The sequence below is a fragment of the Phaseolus vulgaris genome, chromosome 2, assembly GCF_000499845.2.
Source record: "Phaseolus vulgaris cultivar G19833 chromosome 2, P. vulgaris v2.0, whole genome shotgun sequence".
Lineage (NCBI taxonomy): Eukaryota > Viridiplantae > Streptophyta > Magnoliopsida > Fabales > Fabaceae > Phaseolus > Phaseolus vulgaris.
The window spans coordinates 42,972,177-42,997,203 of NC_023758.2; the positions used below are offsets into that span (position 1 = coordinate 42,972,177).

At 33.7% G+C, this 25,027-nt stretch overlaps 3 protein-coding genes across 3 annotated transcripts; all 3 read right to left on the reverse strand.

Annotated features, from left to right (window-relative positions):
* Nucleotides 1–4,575: 4,575 nt before the first annotated feature.
* Nucleotides 4,576–9,335, reverse strand: LOC137812340 (uncharacterized). Its single transcript, XM_068614282.1, has 3 exons — nucleotides 8,532–9,335; nucleotides 5,784–5,894; nucleotides 4,576–4,922 (listed from the first exon to the last, which is right to left on the reverse strand). The coding sequence occupies exons 1-3, from the start codon at nucleotides 9,132–9,134 to the stop codon at nucleotides 4,833–4,835; spliced, it is 804 nt and encodes a 267-aa protein (XP_068470383.1). The 5' UTR covers nucleotides 9,135–9,335; the 3' UTR covers nucleotides 4,576–4,832.
* A 3,054-nt stretch (nucleotides 9,336–12,389) lies between these two features.
* Nucleotides 12,390–17,080, reverse strand: LOC137812342 (uncharacterized). Its single transcript, XM_068614283.1, has 7 exons — nucleotides 16,920–17,080; nucleotides 15,667–15,902; nucleotides 15,257–15,317; nucleotides 13,575–13,699; nucleotides 13,247–13,309; nucleotides 13,039–13,163; nucleotides 12,390–12,845 (listed from the first exon to the last, which is right to left on the reverse strand). Exons 1-7 carry the CDS (start codon nucleotides 17,011–17,013, stop codon nucleotides 12,695–12,697), a joined length of 855 nt encoding a protein of 284 aa, XP_068470384.1. The 5' UTR covers nucleotides 17,014–17,080; the 3' UTR covers nucleotides 12,390–12,694.
* Nucleotides 17,081–18,504: 1,424 nt separating this feature from the next.
* LOC137812344 (cytochrome b561, DM13 and DOMON domain-containing protein At5g54830-like) lies at nucleotides 18,505–21,871 on the reverse strand. Its single transcript, XM_068614285.1, has one exon. The coding sequence runs from the start codon at nucleotides 21,582–21,584 to the stop codon at nucleotides 18,951–18,953; it is 2,634 nt and encodes an 877-aa protein (XP_068470386.1). The 5' UTR covers nucleotides 21,585–21,871; the 3' UTR covers nucleotides 18,505–18,950.
* Nucleotides 21,872–25,027: the final 3,156 nt, after the last annotated feature.

Consider the following 25,027-nt stretch of genomic DNA (forward strand, 5'->3'; position numbering starts at 1 on the left):
AACTTTCCAACCCATTTTTGTGTGGCATGAATCAACCTTTTTCAAGTTAAAATGTGTTAAAAAGTAAGTTAAGAGGGATTAGGTTGCCTCATCTAGATTCTGTATTGTGTCAAAAGTGAACTTCATTTAGTTTTCAAACATTTTTTAGTCTTTAAGGTTTAGTGTTATATCTCAAAATTATAAGACATACTTGTTACATTGTTTTTACAAAATTATACTTGTTTTGGAAGACAATCCAAGCTTTATTATCTACTTAAAACTAAAACCATGACATTTTACACTAAAAGCAAACAAGAAAGCATACTTGATTCTATTTTTAATATTGTCACGCGATCATGAACGGTAAATTTATCAAAATTATTTAACAAAATGTAGTTCTCTAGTTACGCTGAATTCTATCAAATGACTTGAATAGCTAGGCTGCAAATTTCTTGTTCATCTAATTTGTACCATAGAATGCATATTATTAAAACAAAAACATTGAAATCAATGAGTACTAGACATCATAATTAACTTACTAAACTTTTGAGTATGATTCACTATTAAGAGTGAGTGAAATTTTACAGACAAATCAGTCATAAATATGTGTAGGAGTAGGAGACATAAAAACAAGGGCGTGAAGATGTAATGTCTAGCAGACAATGAAAATTCCAAGATAAGAAGAAAAGGTTATAAGACAGATTCAGAGAATGATGGGTTCCAAAAACAAAAAAGAAAAGACCTTAGCCCTCTTCCAGTCTGTTCTGGTTGGACACAAAATTAGTAATTAATCCTTAACCACTTATAAGGAACCCCTTAATAAACAGACACAAAAGCAACAACACCAAATTTTCTCAAAATTCAGAGGCATCATAATAATAATAATAATAAAAAGTTGGAATTCAGGTCTGTAACAAACTCTGTACAAGTGTATCAAACTCCAATGTATACTATCCATGCTGACGCAAGTGATAGCAAATCTGTTACCCTAGCTGACCCCTAAACCACAAAATATCAATTTAACCAACAAAAAATAGGAGTGCCAATTTCCATTTTACAATCAAGGTGTACAATTTTTAAGGGTTGAAGAAGTGGTCACCACAATGGCATTTCCATCCCAATGGCTTGTAGTTGGAGTACCTGTTACCTTGGGGAGAAGAAGGGTTAAGAAAACTTGCCATAGCAGAAGTTTTGGTAAGATCTGGAGGGTTAGAGTCATGACTAGGCAAAGTTGGCACTTGAACTGCCATGCATGGATGACAATCATTGCACTTGTTGTGACAGCTTGGAGGAATTGAACCTAGCCTGTTTTTCTCCTCAAATAACAGTTCCTGTACATCACAAACACATTTTGTACAAATTCCTGTTAGACCATTTACACACACACACACTTGAAGCAGTGATATAATGGGAAGAGAAACCAGTGAGGATATAAACAAACATGGCTAAGATTAGAGCTTACCCTTGTAGAGATTGAAGTGTGAGGGTGATTAGAGGCAGAAACTAGAGAGAGAAAATTGTGTAGCACAAGTACGATGAGCAAGGAGGTGGTTGTGCAGTAATGATATGAATTAAGTGAAGCCATGAATGCATATCATATCACCCCTTGAAGTCATTCCCCATCTAAAAGAGAAAACTAGGTGGCAAAATTTAATGAAAGTTAACTGAGATCCGGATGCCAGTCCTCTGAAGAAACTTTATCAACTTGTGAAGAACCAAGCCAAGAGAGAGAGAAGCACAGTAAAGCAGAAAGAGAAAAGATCAAAAAGGAAGAAGGCTTTTGCTTATTTTCCAGTGCAGAGTAGTGCTTTTCTTGTCATGGCGTATAGCCTGAAGGAGGAGGAGAAGAGAGGTACATAAATTGGAAGATGTGTTGGCAGCAAACAAGTAGAGAGGGAGAGAGAAAGAGAGGGTGCAGAGTGCAGAGTGTAGCAGAAAAGTGAAAGGAACGACTCAAGAGAGTTAAGCAAATTGGGAGAATCCACATCAGTATCAAGGGGCCCCCTTGGACATGGTTCTATTAGTAGTTTGAGGCTTGAGACTTTGAACCTGGTTATTGGAAACTGCTTGGCTAACAAATGGCTTTGTCCTTTGTGTGTGTTTAAAAATATCACAGACATGAGATGGTAGTTCAAATTTGCATTTATTATGCTAACTAATTTTTGTCTCAGTTTTTCTGTTAGAGATTCATCTGTTTGACTGTCATTGACTTGTATTACTTAGATTCAGGACCTCTTGTTGCACCTGATTATGGCTGCTAGTGCAAATGCTTTGTGTGGCTTCTGTTTCCTCTCTTGGAAAAATGTACTGTAAATTAATGAGTAATGTTTTGGCTTAAAATGCAAGATTTTAGATGTTTTGTGAGTAAAGTATGAATTATTACTGACCCCTCAAGTTTATATAGAGACGGAAAAATTGAATGATTAAGTACTTGTATTTATTATCTATTTTCCCTCAAGTAGCACTCCTACAGAAGTGGTCCCATAGTTAATATCATGTTAAATTGATTTGAAGGGAACTTTAGGCATTTTACAAATTGCAATTATATAATTATGATACACATAATTAATTCTTATTGGTGCTGCAAAAAAGAATTTTGAGACATGAAAGCCATATATTTGAGTATAAAGCTGCTGAAACATCAAATGAATTTAAACATATTATTTAGTGGTCTAGGAAATAAAATGTGAGTTCCATGTTTTTTTTATTATCACGAGTATGTTCTCCAAAAGAAATATATATTGACAACGCTTTATATATAACCAAAAACTGATATTACAGCAACAAGCAGTACAGTTTTGTTGAAAAAAAAAAGACTCATTGTATTTCTGCACTGTACACACACTGTATGATAAAAGTGGAGGAAGATAATAATAATTTTCCTCTTTCCCTGCCTTCATGCTTTTGTGTAACACCATCGATTGTGGTACATAGGCTATTGTTAAAAAATTCTCATACTTTGTAACGAAAAACAGTAAACAGAGATTTGAACAGAAGGTGTTTGTGAAGAATTTGGAAATCAATGGGATGGCTGTGATATATCCTAAAAGGTGAATTTCTAAAATTGATCTAGCACGCATCAAGAAAGCATTTCACACCAAATAAGTTTAAAGGGCATGTGAAAGTATTCTGGTTTCAGTTTCCTTTTCGAGGTTTGGGGATTCCTTGGTGTGACTCTACAGCTTTCAATTAGTCAAAGCTGGCATTAGAGTATTGACATTGCAGTGAGAGAGGGATTGTGACTGTGAGTGACCAGACCTACGCATCTTTCTTGCCACTGAGAGCAGTAAAAAGACGTCTCTGCAAAGATCAAAATCTTTCCATTTTCTACACCTTTACCCTTTTCTTTCTTCTAAACTCTACTAGTCACAAATCAAATGATGTGCTGATCATCATAAAAAAACAACTAAAGCCATTTTTCTAATCGAGGATTCGATTACTTTTACTATTAGCGGAGTAAAAAGGTATCGCAAAAGATAAGGACACCATCGCTTTGCCTCTCTTACATGTACCTTCCAATTCCTTACTTGCTCTGAATACTCAACATAAATTTTATTATTGTTTTCTAAACAAAGTACCATGGCTTGGGTTCACATTCACATGCAATCCCGGATTTAGTGGCGTTGATAGTTTCGACAATTGTGACCACAAACAAGGAAATGAATAATTGCAAACTGCATTGTAGCCTTCTAGGCAACCCAAGCCGGTTTTGCGTAGTACCCCAAAAAATTGTTTCTCTTTTTATCTCAATTTTAACCTCTCCAATTCACCCGTTAAATTCAGATCAAAGCTAAAACCACACTTCACGTCCTCATCGGTATTCAATCAATTGATACAAGGTAAAATTGAGTCTTCACTAGAAAAAATAGAAAAACCCAGTGGGAGTTAACCGAAAATATAATGAGCCGTGTGAAACGTGAGAAGATACATAGACAAAGAAGCAGAGCAGGGGTTTTGCTATTCCATGTCCCCGTGAAATGACTTTGAAACCTAAAACATTCTCTGTCCACTGACCTTGTCTAGAATTTTAGAATATCTATACCAAATTCTATTTTGTTCTTTGAAGGAAGATGCATAAGAGCTTTAACTATGACAAGGAAGCTGGCTTATAATCAGGATATAATAGGCAATATCGATCTACTTTTTGCAAATGATTCCATTTCACTATCTCAGAACCTAGGGTGGAGGAGTTATTTTTAAAAAAATAGCATTTTCTTATTTGACTTATTTGAAAGAAAATAAGAGATATAAGATAGAAATAAAAATAAATAAGAAATAATAGTGTCTCACCCTTCATCCCCCCCTCTCTACCAAACATTGGGTAACATTGTGCAAGTGCGTTTAAAAAATTGTTCTGCTAACGATTCATTAAATTAAATGTGAATATCTATCACAGTTACCATCTAATTTAAACAGATTAAATATTTAGTTTGTAAAGAACCAGGTTTAGGGTTTAGATCCTTTCATTATTTATTATAAAACGGCAAGATATTTAATCAGCTTGTTAGCCTCGATATTTATTTTGGATAATTTACCTTGACCAAATTTATTAGTGAAAATTGAAGGTTCATTTTAACATACAATGAAACAGAAACATACAAGGGATCAAAAATGTTGTGCCATGAATTATGTGCCGACAATTTTGGTACTTTTGATTGAGTAAAAATCTATGATTAGCAAAAAAACATAGAATCTTACACCATGATTTGCCACTCCAAAATTTCAGGAATTTCCTCTAATTTTAACGTAATCTTCATATTTAGTGCACCTCTTTTACTACATCTTCAACAGATTTGGACATTTCTAATGTATCTTGTCCATCACTGGTTTCGTGCTTGCTTTCCCATAGCTTACTAGCCTTCCCTGGTTTCGTGTTTGCTTTCCCATAGCTTACTAGCCTTCCCGATTGTAAGAATCAGATCAAGTTGTTTTTGCTGTTGTTCCTACGTGAATGTTCAGACACAACTAACACAATTCAAACTGATGATAAAAAAATGAGGATACTTTGACAAGTAAAGTGTTCAAGAAAGTTTTTTTCTTAGATATTTAAGGTCAAATTGGTACCAAGGTCAAAAAATAACATTTTACATTACCAGAAAAATGAAAAAACAAGGTATTAGAAGGACCTAAAAATTTAGTAGTTTGTAGGAGTCGCCAAAATATACCCATCCTAAACCCACGCATTTCCCACACTACATATGTTTTCCAACTGCAAAATTTGAGACATCCTCATTTGAATACATATCCCAATTATACTGGGCGATCGAAAAAAATTCTACCAACTGTAAAACAAACAGGCCATGAGTCCAAAAGTTTGCTAACATACCCCTAAAATTTGAGTATATCTTATCCCATGGTTGCTAGCTAACATACACCGCATAAACTAAAGACAAAAATATAAATATACTTTTTGTTCCCTATAATCTAAGTAAGTTTAATTTTTCCAGGTTTAGTTACTGCTATCACCAATACGCCACTTACCCTTCAAGAGATAACATTTCAAGATCAATGTCTAATTAACTATATGAAAAAACCTAAATGGAAAGAAACTATAGGGACCAAACAAAGTCTAGAAAAAAATTAAACTATAAGGGCTAAAAAACAAACTTTTAAAATAGGGACCAAATCCCAAAATTGAAGAACACAATAAAGACTAAAAAATCTTTTAACTTAAATTATTATATGATAAAATTACAAACAAAATAATTCAAACAACAAAGTCCAGTCATAAACGTGCACATTTGATTAGTAAATGGATCCTACACTGTCATGCAGAATTCTAATACCATGGGGGGTAGGATTACCTGCATTGCTAATAAAACCTTTTGAATTTCACCAACTTCCTTCTCCAAAATGTCTGATTGCACTGCTAATGCTCTAGTAGCCTCAGAATTCTTCTTGGCCAAAGTTGCGGTCTTCAAGAAATGAACAAATAATTAGTTATCTTTTCCATATAATAAACTTCAAGCATTCACTCAAAATAAGGGGAGGCTAATAAACATAAAGTTAGAGTACACTTAATTTTTACTAATAAAAAATTGAAATTTCCTTGTACTAGCAATTGAGTTAAAATGAAATGTAGTTACAAAAATCTTATTTCAGCACATGCTGCATAGACATAAACCAATGCCCGTGGCAAAGGAATGGCCATGTGGGCATGTCATGTGTATTGTATCCAAGATAATATATAAATGGCAATGCAAATTTGTTTTTAAAAAAGGCGTACAGAAAAGTATGAAGAATAAATATTAAAAATAACTAAAATATGAATAGTTATTACAATAAATTTCATTTAAGAAGTACCAAAGACAATTTCAAATGTGTGTTCTATTGTGTAAACATCAAATAGAGAACGATGAGGGGGCACACGCTCCCACCAATTTCAAGATTTTTAAAACAACTACAGTTTTAAGTTGTCATTTTAGCTTCACTGTCTTTAACCTAGACCATCATGGTAATTTTTATCATACTATCTTTTTTCCATGTACAGTAAGATAAGTTTTGTCACCACCAGACTTAATGTCCGAGTCTGTCACTGAAATGGAGTGACATCACTTCATCAAAGCTTTCCTTGGTTTGGCTTTGCTATGCTCTTCCGGCCTTCCTCTCTAGTCTCTAGATTGGCCTCTTTGAACCTAATCTCTTACCAGGTTTGTTGTGCTCTGTTGGTATATTCCCCAATTGGATTTTACTTCCATTGTTTGGAACTGGTTGGTGTTGCTTGGCATTGTTCTTGTGTAGGATTGCAGTGTTTCTGCTTCTGGTTGATAGCAATTATATATCTCCTGATTCCCTTCAATATGATTTTATGATGACACCTATGATGCCTACCTCAATCAGCAAAACAAAAGTGTCTAGTTATATGGTATCTGACTCCACAACTCCAACAACTGACACTCTTTCTAACTCCAATTATCTATCTTGGGATGCTGCCATTCAGCTATACTTCAATGACTAGAAATTATACTTCCAAATACCACGACAATCCACTCCTATATTCATACTGCTGATCAGGCCATATGACGGTGAATTGTTGTTTTCTGCTCAGCATTGTGGCTGTAATTTTTGTGAAAGTAAATCACTATAGTAAAAGGAATCTAAAGGCCCATCTGAGACACGAGAGCCACAGGTTCAGTTCCTTTTGGCGGTTGAGGTACTACCACACTACCCATCAACTTTACCAAGGCACTTGGTCAATTTTAGTGCCTTATTGAATTTAATTACTAGTCAATCTAAGTGCTGACTGTTGATACTTGTAAAATGACCAGAAAGACAAGATAACTTGCTAATTGTGATGCTATGGGGTCTAAACATAGTGTAAACAAAAATAATTGGTTTCAAGCACCCACTGACTATTAGCAGCCTAGGGTTCTGTAAACAAATCAAATTTGAGAACAGTGGAGGATCACCATCAATGAATATTGATGAATGTGTTGAAGATGAAGTCTTCTTTGGGGATGACAATGAAGAATTGACACAAGTAACAGCAACTACAAGGGCAGCTGATGATAAGAAGCAAGTAAAAATGCTTGAAACCTGAATGAACCAAATGGCTAACACGAGCGCAGTAAGGAGCAAAAGGATACTGAAGATATGAATCTTAATTCGGATGACACATAAAATGATGCTTAAGAAAGATCAAAATCTAATGAAGAAGGAGATGAATGTTTGAACAGCATTAGATAAATACCCATTTATAGGGCTTCCACCTTACAACTTAAGGTTTGGGTACAAGTTTGTGTTGCACATGATCCCAAGGCATCTATAAACAAGTGTGTTTTTAGGTGCTTTAACAATGAAAGTATTTTCCACATCCAATCCATAAAATTGAAGCAAAAGCTTTTAGAATTAGCTTCAACAGAATGTCATCAATCTTCTCTAATCTCGGATGAGCAACCAAACACACCGCAAGTAATTAGAATTGCAATTCAACCCTTCCCGCCCCAACTCTAAATTAAGTTAGATTTCAACGCAAGATAAAATAAACCTGTGCATAGTTTCCAAAAGCACACACTAAAAGCTCAAAGGGTTTTAGTATAAGCAAGTGTTGAAGGTATAAAAATCATTTACGGAACAGATTAAGTTTTTAGGAAAGTTGATCCTCGACTATGGCTATAGAACTGAATCCAGTGACGATTCCACGAATCTATTTTCCTAATAAGAACTTTGTACAGAAAATGAAGGATATTTATGTCTTTCACGAACATTAATTTGAAGGGCTGTATGAATCATATTCTTCAAAGTTTGCACCAACTTACCATTGTTAAAATCGTTAAAGCTATTATACTATCAGCCTTATTGTATCAAGAGGCTTCCTGTCACTACTACATGACCTATGTACTAGTATCATCCGACAAATCATATCACATCATATTACTCTACACTTTCTAAAGCTCAGTTGTCGTTATTCAGAAATTTTAACCATTAGAAGTTGCCAATCATGCATTACAAATATGATCCTCACAATGCTCGGTGAATGAAATACAAGCTAACTCACTCAACAAACAACCATATTCAAAAACATCACGCGCCTAAAAAGACAGAGTAGTTACCTCAGCTATGGGATCCTTCAAGGTCTTTCTCGTAACCCTAAACCTAATCCCTAATTTCTCGAGCTGTCTTGACAAAACCCTAACAACCGTCAGGGAACTCCTCAAATCCTCCTCCAATTTCTCAATCCTCTGGAGAAAGTTAACCTCCAACCCGCCCTTCCCGTTCTCCACACACACGCGCCTCCACCTCCGCCTCCGAATCCAAACGCCGACCGAAACCCCGATCACAAGCATCGCGAGGCCAAACGGAGCGGCTATGGTGCCGATCCTGGCCAGTAGCTCGTTCTTGGATGCCGCGACCACGGTGGCGGCGGAGGACGCGACGGCGGAAGAGAGGAGGCAGGAGAACTCGACGAATGAAAGGAGAGAGTCAAATTTGGAATCGGCGGTGACATGTTGGGATAGGAGGGGAAAGGATTCGGCGCGGACTGTGAGAGAATTGAAGCGATGAGCGGTGTGGTTAAGGTTTGGGGTGGCGAGGTGGAGGGAGAGCGAGGTTATGATGGGGAGAGAGAGTGAGAGGTTGTTGTTTCTGTTAGTGGTGGTTGCGCAGAGTGAAAGAGGAGAATGTAAGAAAGGGTGGTGATGACATGTGAGTAGCATTGTTTGTTAGAAGTTGCAAATTGCGTTAATGTGTATGGAGTAGAAGTTTATTGGAGTATAGTTTTTCATATCATGGTTGCTTTACGACCTTCGGTGACGATATCTTCGAGGTATATGCAGCATTGCCCATATAACCGCTTCTCACTACCTGAACTAGGATTTCATTTCATCATTTTCTCCAACCTTTTCTCTTTCAAGACCATTTGGAATATAATCTAATAAGTTTACATAAAAAACCAATAAAGAAGAATGATATTGATTATTTTTATGTACTTTTTTATATCTTTATTTATAAGACTAATTATTTCACACTCTTTAAAAAAAATAGTTAGTTTATCTATTGATATTAATTTTGTCAATATATTTTACTATTATTCTAAAACTACCCTTAATATTTTTTAAATTAATCATCGCCTAATTAATCACTTAATGCTCGGAAGAGAATAATAATTATGTAACTTGTAGCTACTCAGCTTCTCCAAATTTAATAAGAGTAGCGAGAGAAAGAGAATATCTCATTTGTTTCAAATATTTATTATTTATTGGTTAAAAAATTATTAATTAAGGATATTTTAGACAGAACATAACTAACGCAAAGCACCATATAATTATAAAAAAAATGTTAAAAAGATAATTAGTCTTGAGGAAAAATATTGTAAACAAAGATAGAGAAAGTAATTTGCAAGTTTATTTTATATGTTATCTTTAAAAAAGACTAAAATAAGTTTAAAACAACGTAAGGGTATATAATAAGTTATTAATGAACTCTAGTTTTGTTGGATATAATTTTGGTTTTTTTTTTTTTTGACGTAGTACGTTTTATATACATAATCTTTTTGTATATGGTTAAAGTACCTCTAACATTCTTTATTTAATATTTTTTTTACTGATAAAAAAAATGAAAATGATAAGATACTTAAAAAAGACTAAATTAATATAAAATAAATAAATTTATTAAAATTTGTCGTCACTAACCCAAATTCAAATCTTTTAAAGATCAAAATAATATGTGTAACTTATTTTGTGCCCAATTGAGCATTGATTGGGAACTTTTACTCTCATTTTTAACTAGTTGTAACTTTCCAAATTATTTCGATCTTCATTTAAAAAAAATAGATATTACAGTTTTTGAAAAATGAAAATCCGAACGACATTGACATTAAAATTTAAAGATCAAAATATTAATGGAAAAGATTATTAGAAGTTATAAATTTTTCTGTAGTTAGAATATTTGTATTCTATAAATATTATACTTAGTACCTACTTAAATCTCAACTCCGAAGACGTTGACAAATGAATGAATTGTTATGATAATCTCAATTAATTATATTGAAATACTTTATTTTATTTTTATTCAACCATTTCGTTTTTAATAATTTTTCTTTGATTTTTTTTCGCTTTTTTTTACTACTTTTATATATTAATACTAGTAACTCCTAGTTGCTTAAAGATGCTTTATGAGAGCTAAATTTTTGAAAGACTTATTGATTAGTTTTCCTTTAAGATGAACAGGATGAAGATATAAGTTAAAGAAATAAACACGATGCTTCACTTTCACCAGTACCCCATGTTTTGTGGCATTTGACAAACATCAATGAGTACCAAGTCCTTCAATAATAGTATAGTATAGTATAATTATATATTAAAAATATTCAATACATGTCATCATCACTTTCGACCAAACGTGGTCAGCACTATGCTGCTGGTGGCATAAAGAATTCACAGTTGTATTCATTCGACAACTCCAGCCATAATCGTCATATTAAAATGTAAAAAAAAAAAAAAAAGTAGAAGAAGAGGAAGAAGAAGAAGAAGCCTCTAGAAAGATGGCACAAGCTGAAAAAACAATAGACAAAATGTTGCCTAGTTGAGCACATCAGCATCATGAAAGTAACAAAAGCAGACATATCTGCTTAATTTGTCGTTGCAAAAGGTAGTTTTTATTCTTCTATTTACATATTACTTTGTGCCGTTGCGTACAAAGGAGAAACATGTGAACAACTAGAAGCTACAACAATGATTTCAGCAGACTGCTACTATTTCTTTTCTTTTCCTTTTTTATCTCTAATCCGTGGTCTGGAGACAGATGTGGCCTCAGGAGAAAACCCAAGAGAATCAACGTACGTCCCAAGCAGCGAGAAACACACTTATCCTTGTTTAAGGTTTAAAGCAAAACCACTTCTTCTGCGCCTAAAGCATATATATGTATATATTAATTATGATATTAGCTATTCAACTTCATTATAGACAGTTATTTTTGTTATTGAAAAAAGAAACAGCCACAAAAACTCATTCCCATGATTTCGGTGTAATAGGAAAGTTTATTTTATCTGTTTTTAACTTTCAAAAACCAATAAAACACATGCACATGTGTTGGTGGGAAATTTATAAGTATGTTGTTTCTGATACTAAATAGCATAACTCTTATGTTATTCATACGTACCTTGGCGGATTTATCATCATCCTTGCGCGAATTATTTCTTCGCTGTGATTGAACACGTACGGATCCTCCTCCGCCAGTTTTTTTATCATCTCTGGCCTTGTTGAATATAACAGTGAATCCTTCAGCTGAGGCAGGATCATTAACATCCCATTCCCCGAACTTGGGTAGTGGCCTTCCTTCTTGTTCATACTGTACATGAAGAAATAAATGCTTACGTCAAAACAGATTAATTATTCACCGAAGATGAAAAGCAGAAAGACCCTTTTTGCTCATCATTAACGACAAAGAATTGCTGGAAACCTGGTACATAGCTAAGCCTCGTTTCGGCTTTGTTTTATATAATAACAAGAATAATCATAATAACAACAACAAAGTTTGACATCTTTTACAAGATGGCTAGAGATGAATAGCATTATAACATTGTAGTAAGATCTTACCGAAGCCATTTAGACTGAACTTTTGATAAGTACGGTGGTTACCCAAATTTCAGGGGAAAAGGATCAGACAACAAAAGAGAAGAAAAAGAAAAAGAAAAGAGAGAGACGGGATTGAGAAGAATTAGAATGGTTTTAAAAGCAGGCTGGTAGGTGCAGCATTTATAAAGGGGTAAGGAATAGAAAGAGAAGCCCTAAAACACCAACAACAATCTTGCTGGTCTTACCTTCCTTGCGTGTCACACCCGTCCAAAACGCGGGTGACTTGCTTTTCTGTTTATTTTCCGTTTTATTTTTAGGAGAACATTAATTCAAAGGCTTAACAAAAACCAAGCCAATATGGCCATATTCCAAAAATGGGAGACAAATAAAGTCAAATTGGTAACAAGGAAGCTAAGTGACTTCGTTGCCATTAAAAATTACAGTTATCTATTTACAGTTAATTTCATGGCATGTTTTTAGAGGACTACAACAGAGATCTATAAATAATATGTAATATACAAACAGGAATTTTTCCTTAAACAATGGAGGAGAGCAGTGCTTCCATTACTTGTTGTATTTGCAAACTTCCTTCTTCGATTGATCTCCATGATTTCCTTATCACAAGACTCACATATACATCAAACCCAGGGCAGGGAGGGTTACATTATAGAGAGCCAGTGACTTATCTTTGAAGATGGCAATCACTCATTTAATTCCTGGTTTGGAGTATTTGACGTGTACCGCCATAAAAGCCCTCCAATCAGATTGTTCACCGCATGAGAAGCCATGGGAACCATAATGCTAGAAGATAAAATTGTAGCATATCCATATGCAAGACCAACAAAAGTTGCCCTAAAACACAGACAACAATATTATTGTAATTTAATCAGAACTAACAAAGACAATACTGGAAAAAAAATTGTGATTTAAACAAAAGGGTAATCTGGAAGAATAAAGTATGTGAATCAAATACGGTAAAATAATTTTCAACCAATGGGGAGAAAAAAACAGAGAGAGGAAATGGGTGAAATTAAAAGATATGCACCAGATGGCAAAAGAAAACTTTCGACCATTGCCCAGGTGTAAAACACCAAAGATCAATGCAGCAATCCCAATACTATTCCAGTTCGTTCCCAAAAGTGGAAGAATTGCTCCTCGGAAAAGGAGTTCCTGGAATTTAAGTAGTAATATGTGATATCAGTGTAACGAACAGGAAAGATGAAATGAGCCAAGAAAAGTAGCTCTCTTTTAACCTCGCTAATACCAGGCAAGAATGCAACGACAACATAATCCAAAGGCTGAAGTGAGCTAAGGACCTGATTCAGAAAAGCAAAGTATTTCCAGAGTTCAGCAAAGCATCGGTGTATCTAATACAGACTAAAACACAAAAATGACAAAAGCAACAGACTTGCAAAAAAAGTTATCTCAAGAAGAAACGATTTCTAGTCAGATGCACCTTTTTACTCAACTTACTATGATCCTCTATAGAATATTTACATTTTAAATTGCAATCCACTAACAACAAACTAAGCTAACAAAATATTACAGAACATTTTCAGAGCCATGGTTTGATTCAGTTACCTGCTTATTGGCTGCTTCGCTAGAGTCTGCAAAATTTGGCCATGTCTTCAATAGCAAATAGCGACACGATGATATTAACACTACAAGTCCTATAATCAACTCAAGATGCCACAATTCAAAACCAACTGCAGAGGAAAAAAAAGATCTTATGATGCTCTATACATGATAGCTTTGCACATTAACCAAGAAACAAACACACTTAAGTTATATTCTCGTCATAAAAATGATTAAACCAATTAAAAAAGTTGATGGCACATTAGCAGAGACTGAGGTAGGTTAGGCAGTGGGGGGCAAGGCTCCCCCTGAACTTTTTCTAATTAGTTTTTTTATTACAGAAAATATTTAATATTAATAAAATTACTTTTTTATTTTTAAATTACAATTTTGGAGACAATAATGTTTAGGTATTATATTTTTACTTTTGAATGTAATGATTTTTTTTCTCTTTTTAAATATATATTTTATTTTTATGTAGTTTTTAATGTAGATATCATTTTTTTTCCTTTTTGAGATAAAATATTTTATTATTATTTTTAAATAGTACTTTTTTTCTTTTATAATTCATTATTTTTAAAGTTATAAATGATTGCAATTGCTACCATATTAGTTTTCCACTTATACTAAGTTGATATGATTACTATTGATTTAAGAAATAAAGTTTATTTATTAATATTTACCATTAGGACAAACTTATTATGAATATTAAGATAATTATTGACAACTTGATTTTTAAGAGACAAAAATATTTTCTTTTATTATCATAATTATTTATATATCAAAATAATACTTGTTATATTATTTTTTTTAAGAAAAATACTTATTTGAAAAAGTATAAATATTTTTCTTACATACAAGAGAAATATGTTCATATATTATCAATAGATTTAGTTATGTTTTTAATTCTAGAAATTTGAGGTGAATTCAGTTTTAGTTTCCAAATTATAAAATTTTTATCTTATTCTTGCAAATTTGAAAAATATATACTTAATCAATCAAATTAACTATTTAGAAACTAAAACAGTTTTGAACATAATCATTTTAGTCCTTCAAATTTAATGTTTAAGAAATTAGAACAGGTTTTAAAATTTAAAGGACTAAAATGATTTTTTTAAATCTGGAGAAACTAAAACTTAATATATTCCAAGTTTTAGAGACTAAAAACATAATTAAGCCTTATTAATATTACATATTTTTTTATGAACAATTGTTATATATCTCTATTACATTATATAAGAGTTAACTTTTATAATATATTTTCTCTCCCCTTCGTATGATTTGGTTCTCACTCTCATATAATTCTGGTTCCCCCTGCACATTAGCCTTAGCGTTCAACTAGAAGAATATCATATCTAAAAAATTGAATGTAATGTCAGTATTCCTGAAAACGTCACAATAAATAGCACCATACACGTAGCCTTAATTTTCATGTTTTATTGTTAAAAATATCCAAATTTATCTACCCCTTGGCTCATTAATTTCTACCCAAATTTCAGTCCAACATTATCATATGAATTTAAGTATTACACAAATTTTTAATGATAACTGTTATTTTAAGCAATTAAGAGTTCAAAAATAGTTATTGATAACCAATATCATTTTAAGACCAATTTCTAATGAAAAAAATCCATGTAATTTTGAACCACAACTAATAGTAAGAACCAAGAAATAGATGAGTGTAATACATGATACTTCTGTAGAGCAGTCTAAGACTGGCAATCCTTCCACGGACGCGACATGAGACACCTGCAATTTGCAAAAACAAAAAATGAAGTGCAAAATGAACACGATATCCTGTGTCATGCGAATTTCCACATATAACAATGAGAATTCAAATTGTGACAAACTTTAAGTCTCCTTTTTAGAAGAAAAAAAAAGTTGATTAGAACTTTCAATCTCAGGTTATTTCTCCCAAATAATGTGGTGTATAAAGGAAAGAAAGATTACACTGAAATACCCTTCATAATGGCTAAATAAACATACTTAAGTTTCATATGAAATCCAGTTTATATCATTAAGATAGACAACAAAGTAGGAAACATGCAAGTGCAGCAAAGGGGAAAACTGATGTAGCAAAGCATAAAAGGAAGAGAACCTGCCGAATCACTAATCCCAAAGCACCTATAAGACCAGAAGTTATTATGCAAGCTTGAAGCACAGCACTCCTTGAGGGTAAAGGGTTAGAATTCTTGGCAGCTGGACTAAAGGAAGTGTCCAAGTTGTCATTTTGAACAATTTTATCATCTAGGATATCTCCGGATGCCTCTGGTCCATCTCTTCTGGATTTCCTCAATGATTTCTTGGCAAAAGAGCATGTGCTGTATCTACTCCCTACATAGGAAGAAAAAAAACTCTATAAAAAAAAACAATCCCAAAAGTTTCAGCTAGTAGGTGACGGCTCATGATGTTTTTATTACACCTCAAGCAAATCACCTCACAACACTCTTTTGGACTTGGAGCTTGAATGATAATTTTTTTTTGTGTGTGTAAAATGGCAGGAATGAAGATCAAACCTAATACTTCATACATATCGTACCCAAACCCTCCATTCTTATTGGTTAAAAAATCAATTTCGTGAAAAATCGTATAAAAATTATTCACACTAAATAGCACTCTTGATGATGCACAAACCCACCTATCTCATACTTAAATTAATCTTTTATGAGAACAATGGGGAAGGATGGTCGAACTCTACACTATTTAGTAACAAAGGCACGTCAACAGATCCATATTTCATCTCTAAATCTAACTACCAACCAACTCCTTCAAAAAGCTAAGCACGTGAATGGTTCTATATTTCAAACCTGGACAAGCTCATCAATCATAAACATCTTTCGAAAGAAAAAATTCTCTATAATAATTTATGCATAGGCCTATTTGTATAAGTTATCTTGTATAACTTTTCTGAATTCTTATTTTTACCTTATATATATACTAATTTTATTATATAAAAAAGGTTTATTTTATTTTATTTTCCTCATTTTCTCTCCTAGTTTTACCATCTTCACCCTCATCTAACAAAACGTAGTTTGCAAGTTTTCTAAAGCTGCTGAAACTTTTACAGATAAAATTTTCACGCGAGATGTTTTTGCCCCTTTTTCAATGTCTAGCCGAAAGGTGGAATTCGAGGCGTGAGCTCAATCACGGTAAGTTCCTTTTAGGTAATTAAATGCAGTCCAAATTAAATTTAATAGTGAATTTACCGAACTTTGAAACAAAATTATTGGGCTTTCTCTTCATCTATTCTATTTAAGTAATTTGGGTAAACAGAAACAAATCAATGAAACAAGGAAAGAAACAGAAATTGAATGAAATAAACAGAGAAGCGGTTGAGGAATTTGGACTTACTGCGAGCGAGAGTGGAGAAGGATGAAGAAAATGTGGTGTGGGGATTCTCGACGGTGCTCGCACAGTTAAGAAGTGTGAGCGAAAGGGTAGCCATATACAGCGTGAGGAGTGAGACTACAGGAATAAGCTTTTCTTCAAGGACTGAAATTTTATTGATACAAAAAATAATGTAAAAACATTTTAGAGTAAAATGTTTGAGTAACATAAACTTATATGTAAAAATAAAAATAAAAAACATTATATATAATTTTCATTTTATTAATTTAAATTCATTTAATTAGTATACGGTCGTTTTGAAGGTATTGATAAAAAAAATTAGTATAAAATAAAACCAAGGAAAGTAAAAATAATAATAAATAACTAATTAAAGAATGATACTTCCATAATTAAAATTTTGTTAGTCGACATATTTCACTTCATTTGGTAAATGGGTTGAAGTGATTTTGCAGCTAGTATTATGATCTAAGATGGGTATGTACAAATTTTAACAGATTTTAATCTCATGTGTTTAGATAACTTTTATTCCTGCTGAAAAAAATGGTTTGTATCCTATATTTCTATAGAAATTAAAGTTGTTTTTTATTTCCACTTCATTTTTCTCATTTCTTTTTACACTTTTTTTTATTTTTTAATTAATTAAATTTTAATTATTTTTAAAACTACTAGGAATGTGATTCGGGAGAATGCAAGATTGAACCCTGAAACAAGCATGGTCTGTAACATTGTCTATGTATTTTGACAATTCTTTACTTGAGAAAGGCTCTGATTGGTACTCATAAGAAATGGATTGTTTTCGTAAAATACTGTACCGAACGTCTTTTGGTTTAGACCCAATCATATTAGCAAGTGGTCCAAAGTCCAAACATTGACTAAGTACAATTTCAAAAGCTTATTAGATAAAATAACACTTTAATGATGATGTAACAATAATACAAGAGTAAAGAAGGTAAATAAAGACATTCAAAAACACAGTATTCCTTCGAGCACGGGATTGACTTATATCAAACCTCAAACAGTGTGGAATCTAGCACTTGCAAACCCACCACTGGGTGGTCGGAGGTAGCAATAAATTCTCAAGATCAAGCTACATATAAGATGCAGAATTTTCCAGAAGCAATACAAGAGTTTGCAGTATTGAAGCAGAACCACTTGTGACAAAGGTGTGTATATTTGAAAATTATGATTTGCCTGAAAGAGATGTATCAACTTAAAACATTACTTACCTGCAGTTGACTTGTCTGAGAGTGCTCAGGAGCACTCATGGTGAGAATTTTAGAGCAAGGGCAAGTTCATGTGAGGGTGAATGAGAAACGGGAGCGAGGGTAGTTATGGTCATAGAATTCCCAAATTCTCTGTTTTGGTGTTATTTGAAATTCTCTCATTTTACATTCATAAAAGTTCCTTATAAAATCCCCATTATTTTAAAAATTCTTTGAATTTGATACCAACATTATATTTTCATGCTTGAATTTTAAAAACATTTAAAAATTTGATTACACTCCCAAAACTTCTTATTCAAACACACTCTAATGGAACCAAAGATGAAAGATACAAGAACATGGAATCTGTGAAGAATAGAGAGCTATTGACAAGAAAAATGATGCTTAATTATTTTTCTGCATCTCATATTTTACAACAATGCCTTTGGTCAGATAGTATACCATGTCTCAAATCATCTAAAGATACTATCAAACTAACCATACAGAACTTACATGGATAAAAAAAAAAGCTTTCACCTTGTAAAGTTTGATTTCTTCGATTATCGGAAGAAGTATAAGAAAAGTAAGTGTAACAGCTGGAATGAAGTATACAACCTATCCTATTGAAGATGTATCACTACTATAGGAACTATATGCTGTAGGAAAGCTAATCTACATAGAAACTAGAACGCAATATATGTCAAAAAAAGTAAGTGGCTCCCATTTCACCTCCGACAACACCCATAACATAACCAATAAAGAAGCCGCCAGCTCGCAGATTAAACGTGAAATTTGCAAAAATCAGGTAACTGTCAGAACAGGCAATGCAATTTTATCTGTTCAAGGGTTCTAACTGGACTTCCATTCTGTGAGAAGGTAGTGACTCTTTATCTGCAGTTGTTCTAGTTGAGCTCAAGAGATCAACTGAATCATCTTCCTCAATATTACCAAACACCCAATTGCTTTTTGCAGATATCTGCTTCTTTATTCGCTTCCTTTCGTAGTATTCTAAATAAATAACAATCAAAGCACCCATTAAGAACCACATTGTCATAGCCCAACTGAGTCCATGAACATTTTCCACATCATATCTGACTCCCAGATGCTTCATCCCAGTAAACAGAGCCGCAATACCAACGACAATGGCACATCTACCAACAATTGCGTGGAAATATTCCCAAATAACCCTCTTGAAGGGTGCTTGCTCCTCATTTTCTGGTTTTTGAGGCCTTAAGAAAGCATTTACTGGCTGTATACAAGCAAAAAATATAGTAGCTAATCCAAATTTAACATGTGTTGAGCCGACATAAACCCCCCCGAGCTCAGCAACGGCAAAAAGAAGGGCAAGCAAAACAATTATTAGCCCCGAGTATTGCGAGTAAACATGAATCCGGAACCATCCATCACCCTTAAGATGTTTTAAGTATCTGGCGGCCAATATCCCTCCGGGAAACAGGATACCCCATGCAATAAACATCATAAATCCATGCACAGCCAAAACAGGAAGCAAATCCTGTTCCGCTTCAGCTGACCCACGCATCAGTTGTACAAGGATAGGCCTATTACTTGTACTAGAATGCATATTCCTGTCAGTAAGTTGGTCTCTGGCCCATTTAGCACCCATTGCCCAAACAACTTTAAGTGGAGTTGTGGGATCAATAATATTTTTACATTCTACCCTCTTTTCCCGCCTACAAGATGGATCCAAGGGACGTGTAAACTCCCAAGTAATGATGTCATTTTCTGTTTTACACCTCACGTGCGTCAAATTCTCCTGTGTTCGATGTATGCTAGAAGCATCCTTTCCATCAATCCAATAACTGTTTACATGTCCCGTACCAGTATCATCCATCCAACCCACATACACAAAGCTGTTCACCATTCCACTTCCAAATCCTACAGCAATATAACCACTTTTTTTCTCTCCCCTTGCCGCAATAGATATGGAATGCTTTGACAATGTCCAAAAGAAGGTAACCTGTTGATCATCCAAATTTACACTGTTATTGTACATGTCAGATAGACCGCCATCAACCACCTCAACCCTCCAACCCATTTTCTGATCGTACAACGAATGATAGTATACGTGATCAGGAGTGTTCCTGTTAGGAGCCCAAACTAATTCTGTAGGAGTGGCTTCAACTCCATGGGCCTCTGGACCACCAGCATAAATAGTTTCAGTCAGATTCCTAGTCGTGGCATTTCCACCAAGCGGATCCGAAGTAATATAAAGTGCAACATTATGCCCAGCTTGGATGGAAAACTTGACTGGCACACCTCTTTCCACTCTCAAGACAGGAGCTTCCTTTTTGTTGATGTAAAGAACCTTTGCAGGATTTGGAGGATTGGGGTAATGCATTGCTGGAGCAGAAGACACCAACAGTGGAACATTTGCATCTGCAATGATGATATCTTGATCTTCTTTGTCTTCAGCATCCAAGGGTCCCGTACAGTCATTCACATGCTCCGAGATATTCAAAACTAAATGACCATAATTCTCAGGCCCGTGATTCTGAGGAAGATAGTAAGGACTAATAGAATCAGGAGGCTTAATAGGCCCCAAAGCCCAAATAACCTTCATATTTGCAGAACGATTCACAGGGCGATCATAAATTCCATTAACCTTAGTCAAATGCCACCGGTATCTAACAAAGGACACCCCATCCTTTCTATGTCCATAAACCAACATTGAACTGTTTGCTAAACCCACCCCACTATGCCCTTCATAAACTGAATCAGGACAAACCCCTTGAGCAACTCCATCACCATTTTTCATACACTCACTATACTTTGTAATGTAAAAATCATCCACAAAGGGTAAACCATCTTCCTTAAACCCTGCAACAGCAACATCACCACCAATCATGAGATCAGAATCTTCTGCGCTGGGGTCAGCCCACCCAAAAGCCATGAAATCGGTGATCCCAGTCGCAGCCTCCAACCCAATTTCAAGGGAGTCCTCGGACACATTCAAACTCCACCTCAACCTGAAATTCTTCAACAAAACCTTGCAATTCTCCAACACCGTCGGAGGTAGCTTCGCCGAGGCCTCCCTGCGAAGCACGATATGGCCGAAATCGGAGGCAGTGGCGCGATCCCAGACGACGAGGACATTGATCATGCCCCACGTAACATTGCTCCTCAAAGGCACATCGAAAGTTGTGTTCATGTAGGTTCCGCTCAATCCGGTGTCGGCTATAATGAATCCGTTGGTGAGACTATCGAAATCTGAAGCCTGCGCACCCCACCAGTGAACGTCGTAACCGGGAAGCATGTCAAAGTGGGAAACCCTAAAGGAGCAATCGTCCTTGATTTTGAGCGATCCTCGGACCTGATGTTGGACCATTGCGAATTCGAACTCCGAATCGACAACAGAACTGTCCCGAGTGCAACTGCGAGCGAGATCCGCATATCTCAACAACAACAATTGAAAGAGGAAGGGTAGAAAGAGGGATTTGCGAAGCATGAAGGGTGCAATCGTTGCAGTGAGGCAAATTGTGTGGATCGGAATCCACGGCGGCGAAGTTCTGAGGATGGGGTGGTGGCGGAGGTGTTGGGGTGATTTTAGTTTGTGTTTGTGTTATTCTTCTTCGTGTGGAGAAATGAAGTCAGTGATTGTTGCATATCACTGTCGAAGTTCATGATCCCTGACTCGTACCGCACCCTAAAATGTACTTGTTTAGTGCGAGATACACAAGGATTCATTATTCATACTCTATGATCTATAAAAATAATTATAGTCATGTTTTTTATATTCAATTTTAATATTTGAATTCATTTTTAAAATATTATAAAATTAATAAATTAATTATGCGATTTGTGCCTAGATGCACACCATTGTTGTTTATATTATTTTTTATCATAGGATCATGCTAACCATTAAGAGACCACTAGAAAATTTTAAAAAATGCAATAGAAATGATTAAGAAAAATACAATAAAATTTTCTTAAGTGAGATATGGACGAGTGTGTGTGTTTTTATCTTTAAACAAATGATCTGACAACTCACTTTTAAGAATAGTATAGTTATTAAAAAAAACTTGAATACTGTAGAGGAGAAAAAATACGAAAGGGAAAATAGTAAAGGTAAGGTTGGTATAAATGAGTAAAAATGTCCTTTTATTAAGTCAAATTTATGAGAATAAATTAAATTTAAATTTATTTTTTAATATGATATAAAAAATTATTATAAAATTATTTTTATTAATATTTGAATATATCGTATTATCTAGTATTGGATTTTCTGAATTTTCATCTTCGGTATTATTGACATAAATGTGTGATTTTTCCGACATGATGAAGTGTGTTAGAGATCTCATTCAACTATAAATAAGATTAAATTATAACTTTTGTATATATCTATAAATTAGTGTAAATCTTACTTTACCAAACTAGTTTTTTAGTATAAGTTAACCCTTAAATTTACTTCGCAATAGATATAAATTAATGATGTAATTTTTAGAAAAAAAAATGAAAAACACAATTCAATTCAATCTGATATTAAATATTTTGATAAAATACACATCATTATGAAAAAATATATATATTGCAAACAATCTTTCATAACTAGCTTTCAAAAGTAACTATAATTCTTCTATATCTGAGACTCATATTCAATGGATTATCAATTTATCTACTAAACTTTCTTTCAGAAGCTACTTTCACTCCTCAAACATTAAGAAAATAAAATTAGTTATAATATATATTTCCATTTTGGGAGGCTAATACCTATTATTCATTGTTAGGTTATTTGAAATATCATTTCAATTGTTCCTAGTAAAGAAAATACAACCTCTAATGCACAAGGTGCAAATTAATAGGTAACAAAATACACACTAAACAAGAGATTGATAAAGACTCATGTGTCATAGAAAAACTTATCAACTCCAAGTTTTTTAAAGAAAAGTTAAATGGAAACTCATAAAAGTATATGTTAAACCACTAAAGGAAAATGTAGATAACAGAGGCTAAAAATATTTTTAAAAAAATGAAAAGAAAGGGATGAAAAACAACCACATTGGTGAAAGATAAATGCTAAAAAAGATTTACACTTAAATGAGTTATTTAAGAGAACTAAAATAATATAATATCAATTTTCAAGAAAGATTTATAAATCTCACAAATCTAAAATAATATAATATCAATTTTTGAAAGAGTCTTCAAACACCTATTTATAATCTATCCTAAGTGGTGTTCTAGAGAGGAAACTATATTAATCTTACAAATTAACATTCAATTAGTATCTAAATATAGTTAACTATAATATAACTAATCATGGTATGCTAAACTAATGCTAAGTCCAACCATGAATTAAATCGCTAGAGTCAATCACTGCATCTGAGATATTATCAGTTTTAGAATTTGGAGTTTCATCACGGTTTTGTCCTTAAAAGGCGTATCAGTGGGTTGAAGGAGGAACGAGTATATTAACTGCCTTTAGCCTCAACTGCTAAGTGATGTGAGACTATATTGACGTACCAGAACAAATCATTAAACAACTAATATTTTTTATTCATAATTGGTCATGTGTCATTGCTTCTCTCTCTCAATATCTATCTTTCATTTGTCCATCTATTTATGTGTTTGTAGTTGGTGCATGTCGGATCTGTAAGATCTATTTTCTTGGTGTTATTGACCGAACATCTCTAAAGTTTGAAGCACCTATTTATGTTTTTTTTTCTTCTACAAAGTGTTTTTAGACACCCTTGATTATGATTTAAAGTAATGTCTACATTGGGATTTTGCTACCTCAAACCAAATGGTCAGATAGCTCACCAAGACCAAATGGTCATTGAATCAACAATACTTATCCGAGTTCAAACACGAACATCGACAAATCTTTATCAATCTTAAACCAATTAACAGACATTACTCAAAATCAAAATCAATGGTCGACCTACACTAAACCCAAATGGGTCTAAATCGAACTCGTTCATTATTTGGTTGCTCACCACTAGATTATCACCTCAGCTTCCGAGCGGGGGGCTTATGTACCTATTTGCCATAAGATTGGGGTGACTATATGCATCCCCTAATCGAGCCTTCATTGCCATCAATGACCATTATGAATAAAATAACATACTCAATGAGTCTTTAATGACGACCAACTATTTATGAAGCAATGAATGACAAACATACGGCCAACCTAAAGACCATCATCTAAGAGTTCTATAAATACCTACTCTCTAGGAAGTACAATTTATCTTATCTCATACTCTTAGCTCTCATTTTGTTAAGAACTTACTATCTTTGTGTTCCTACTGACTTAAACATCAACAAGTCTTTTTCATATGCACCTCCCCCTCTCATCGGAGGCCAACTAGAAACTCGTTCCATAAGAAACACCATATCCTCGTTGAGTTGCACTCTACGAATTCATTTATAGGAAAAACAACTTACAAACTTCTAATGAAAGTTTTACAAGTTTACTACACAAAGGTTAGAATGATGAATAGAATAACGATAATTTCATTAATAACTATACTTTTCACTAGTTATAACCGTCACAATATTTCTAACCCTCAAGTTTATATTAGAAACTTCAACCTTTAATTTAAATTTGTCATGTATCTTAAAGTGTAATGTTTCTTAAAGTAAAAAAAGTAATGATGTTCTAAACTAAAAAAAAAAAACTAATATTTTTACTAAAGAGGAACATTGTCTTTCATTCTCCTTTGCTTTAATCTCTTCCCTAACTTCTTTGGCCCTTCTTAATCTTTCCTTTGTAACTCCTAGAAATTAGTCATACCTTCATTTTTCCTTAATCATAAATTTTGTAATTCGTCTTTTGAGTATTCACTATCTACCTTTAAGTCTTCGTGTACACGTAACACAATGATTGAAACTAAATTTTTTTAGAGTCTCACATAAAAAAACACTTAATCTAATTACAATTTTATATTTGTATTG

Coding starts and splice junctions, on each gene's coding strand:
- LOC137812340 (XM_068614282.1), bottom strand. CDS start 9,134: ATGCTACTCACATGTCATCACCACCCTTTCTTACATTCTCCTCTTTCA. Junction 5,895..8,531: donor TGAAGGATCCCATAGCTGAG/GTAACTACTCTG, acceptor CATTTCTTGAAG/ACCGCAACTTTGGCCAAGAA. Junction 4,923..5,783: donor AGGTTTTATTAGCAATGCAG/GTAATCCTACCC, acceptor ACATTCACGTAG/GAACAACAGCAAAAACAACT.
- LOC137812342 (XM_068614283.1), bottom strand. CDS start 17,013: ATGGCTACCCTTTCGCTCACACTTCTTAACTGTGCGAGCACCGTCGAG. Junction 13,700..15,256: donor CTGCTCTACAGAAGTATCAT/GTATTACACTCA, acceptor TTTCCTCTGCAG/TTGGTTTTGAATTGTGGCAT. Junction 12,846..13,038: donor AAGTTTTCTTTTGCCATCTG/GTGCATATCTTT, acceptor TCTGTGTTTTAG/GGCAACTTTTGTTGGTCTTG.
- LOC137812344 (XM_068614285.1), bottom strand. CDS start 21,584: ATGCTTCGCAAATCCCTCTTTCTACCCTTCCTCTTTCAATTGTTGTTG.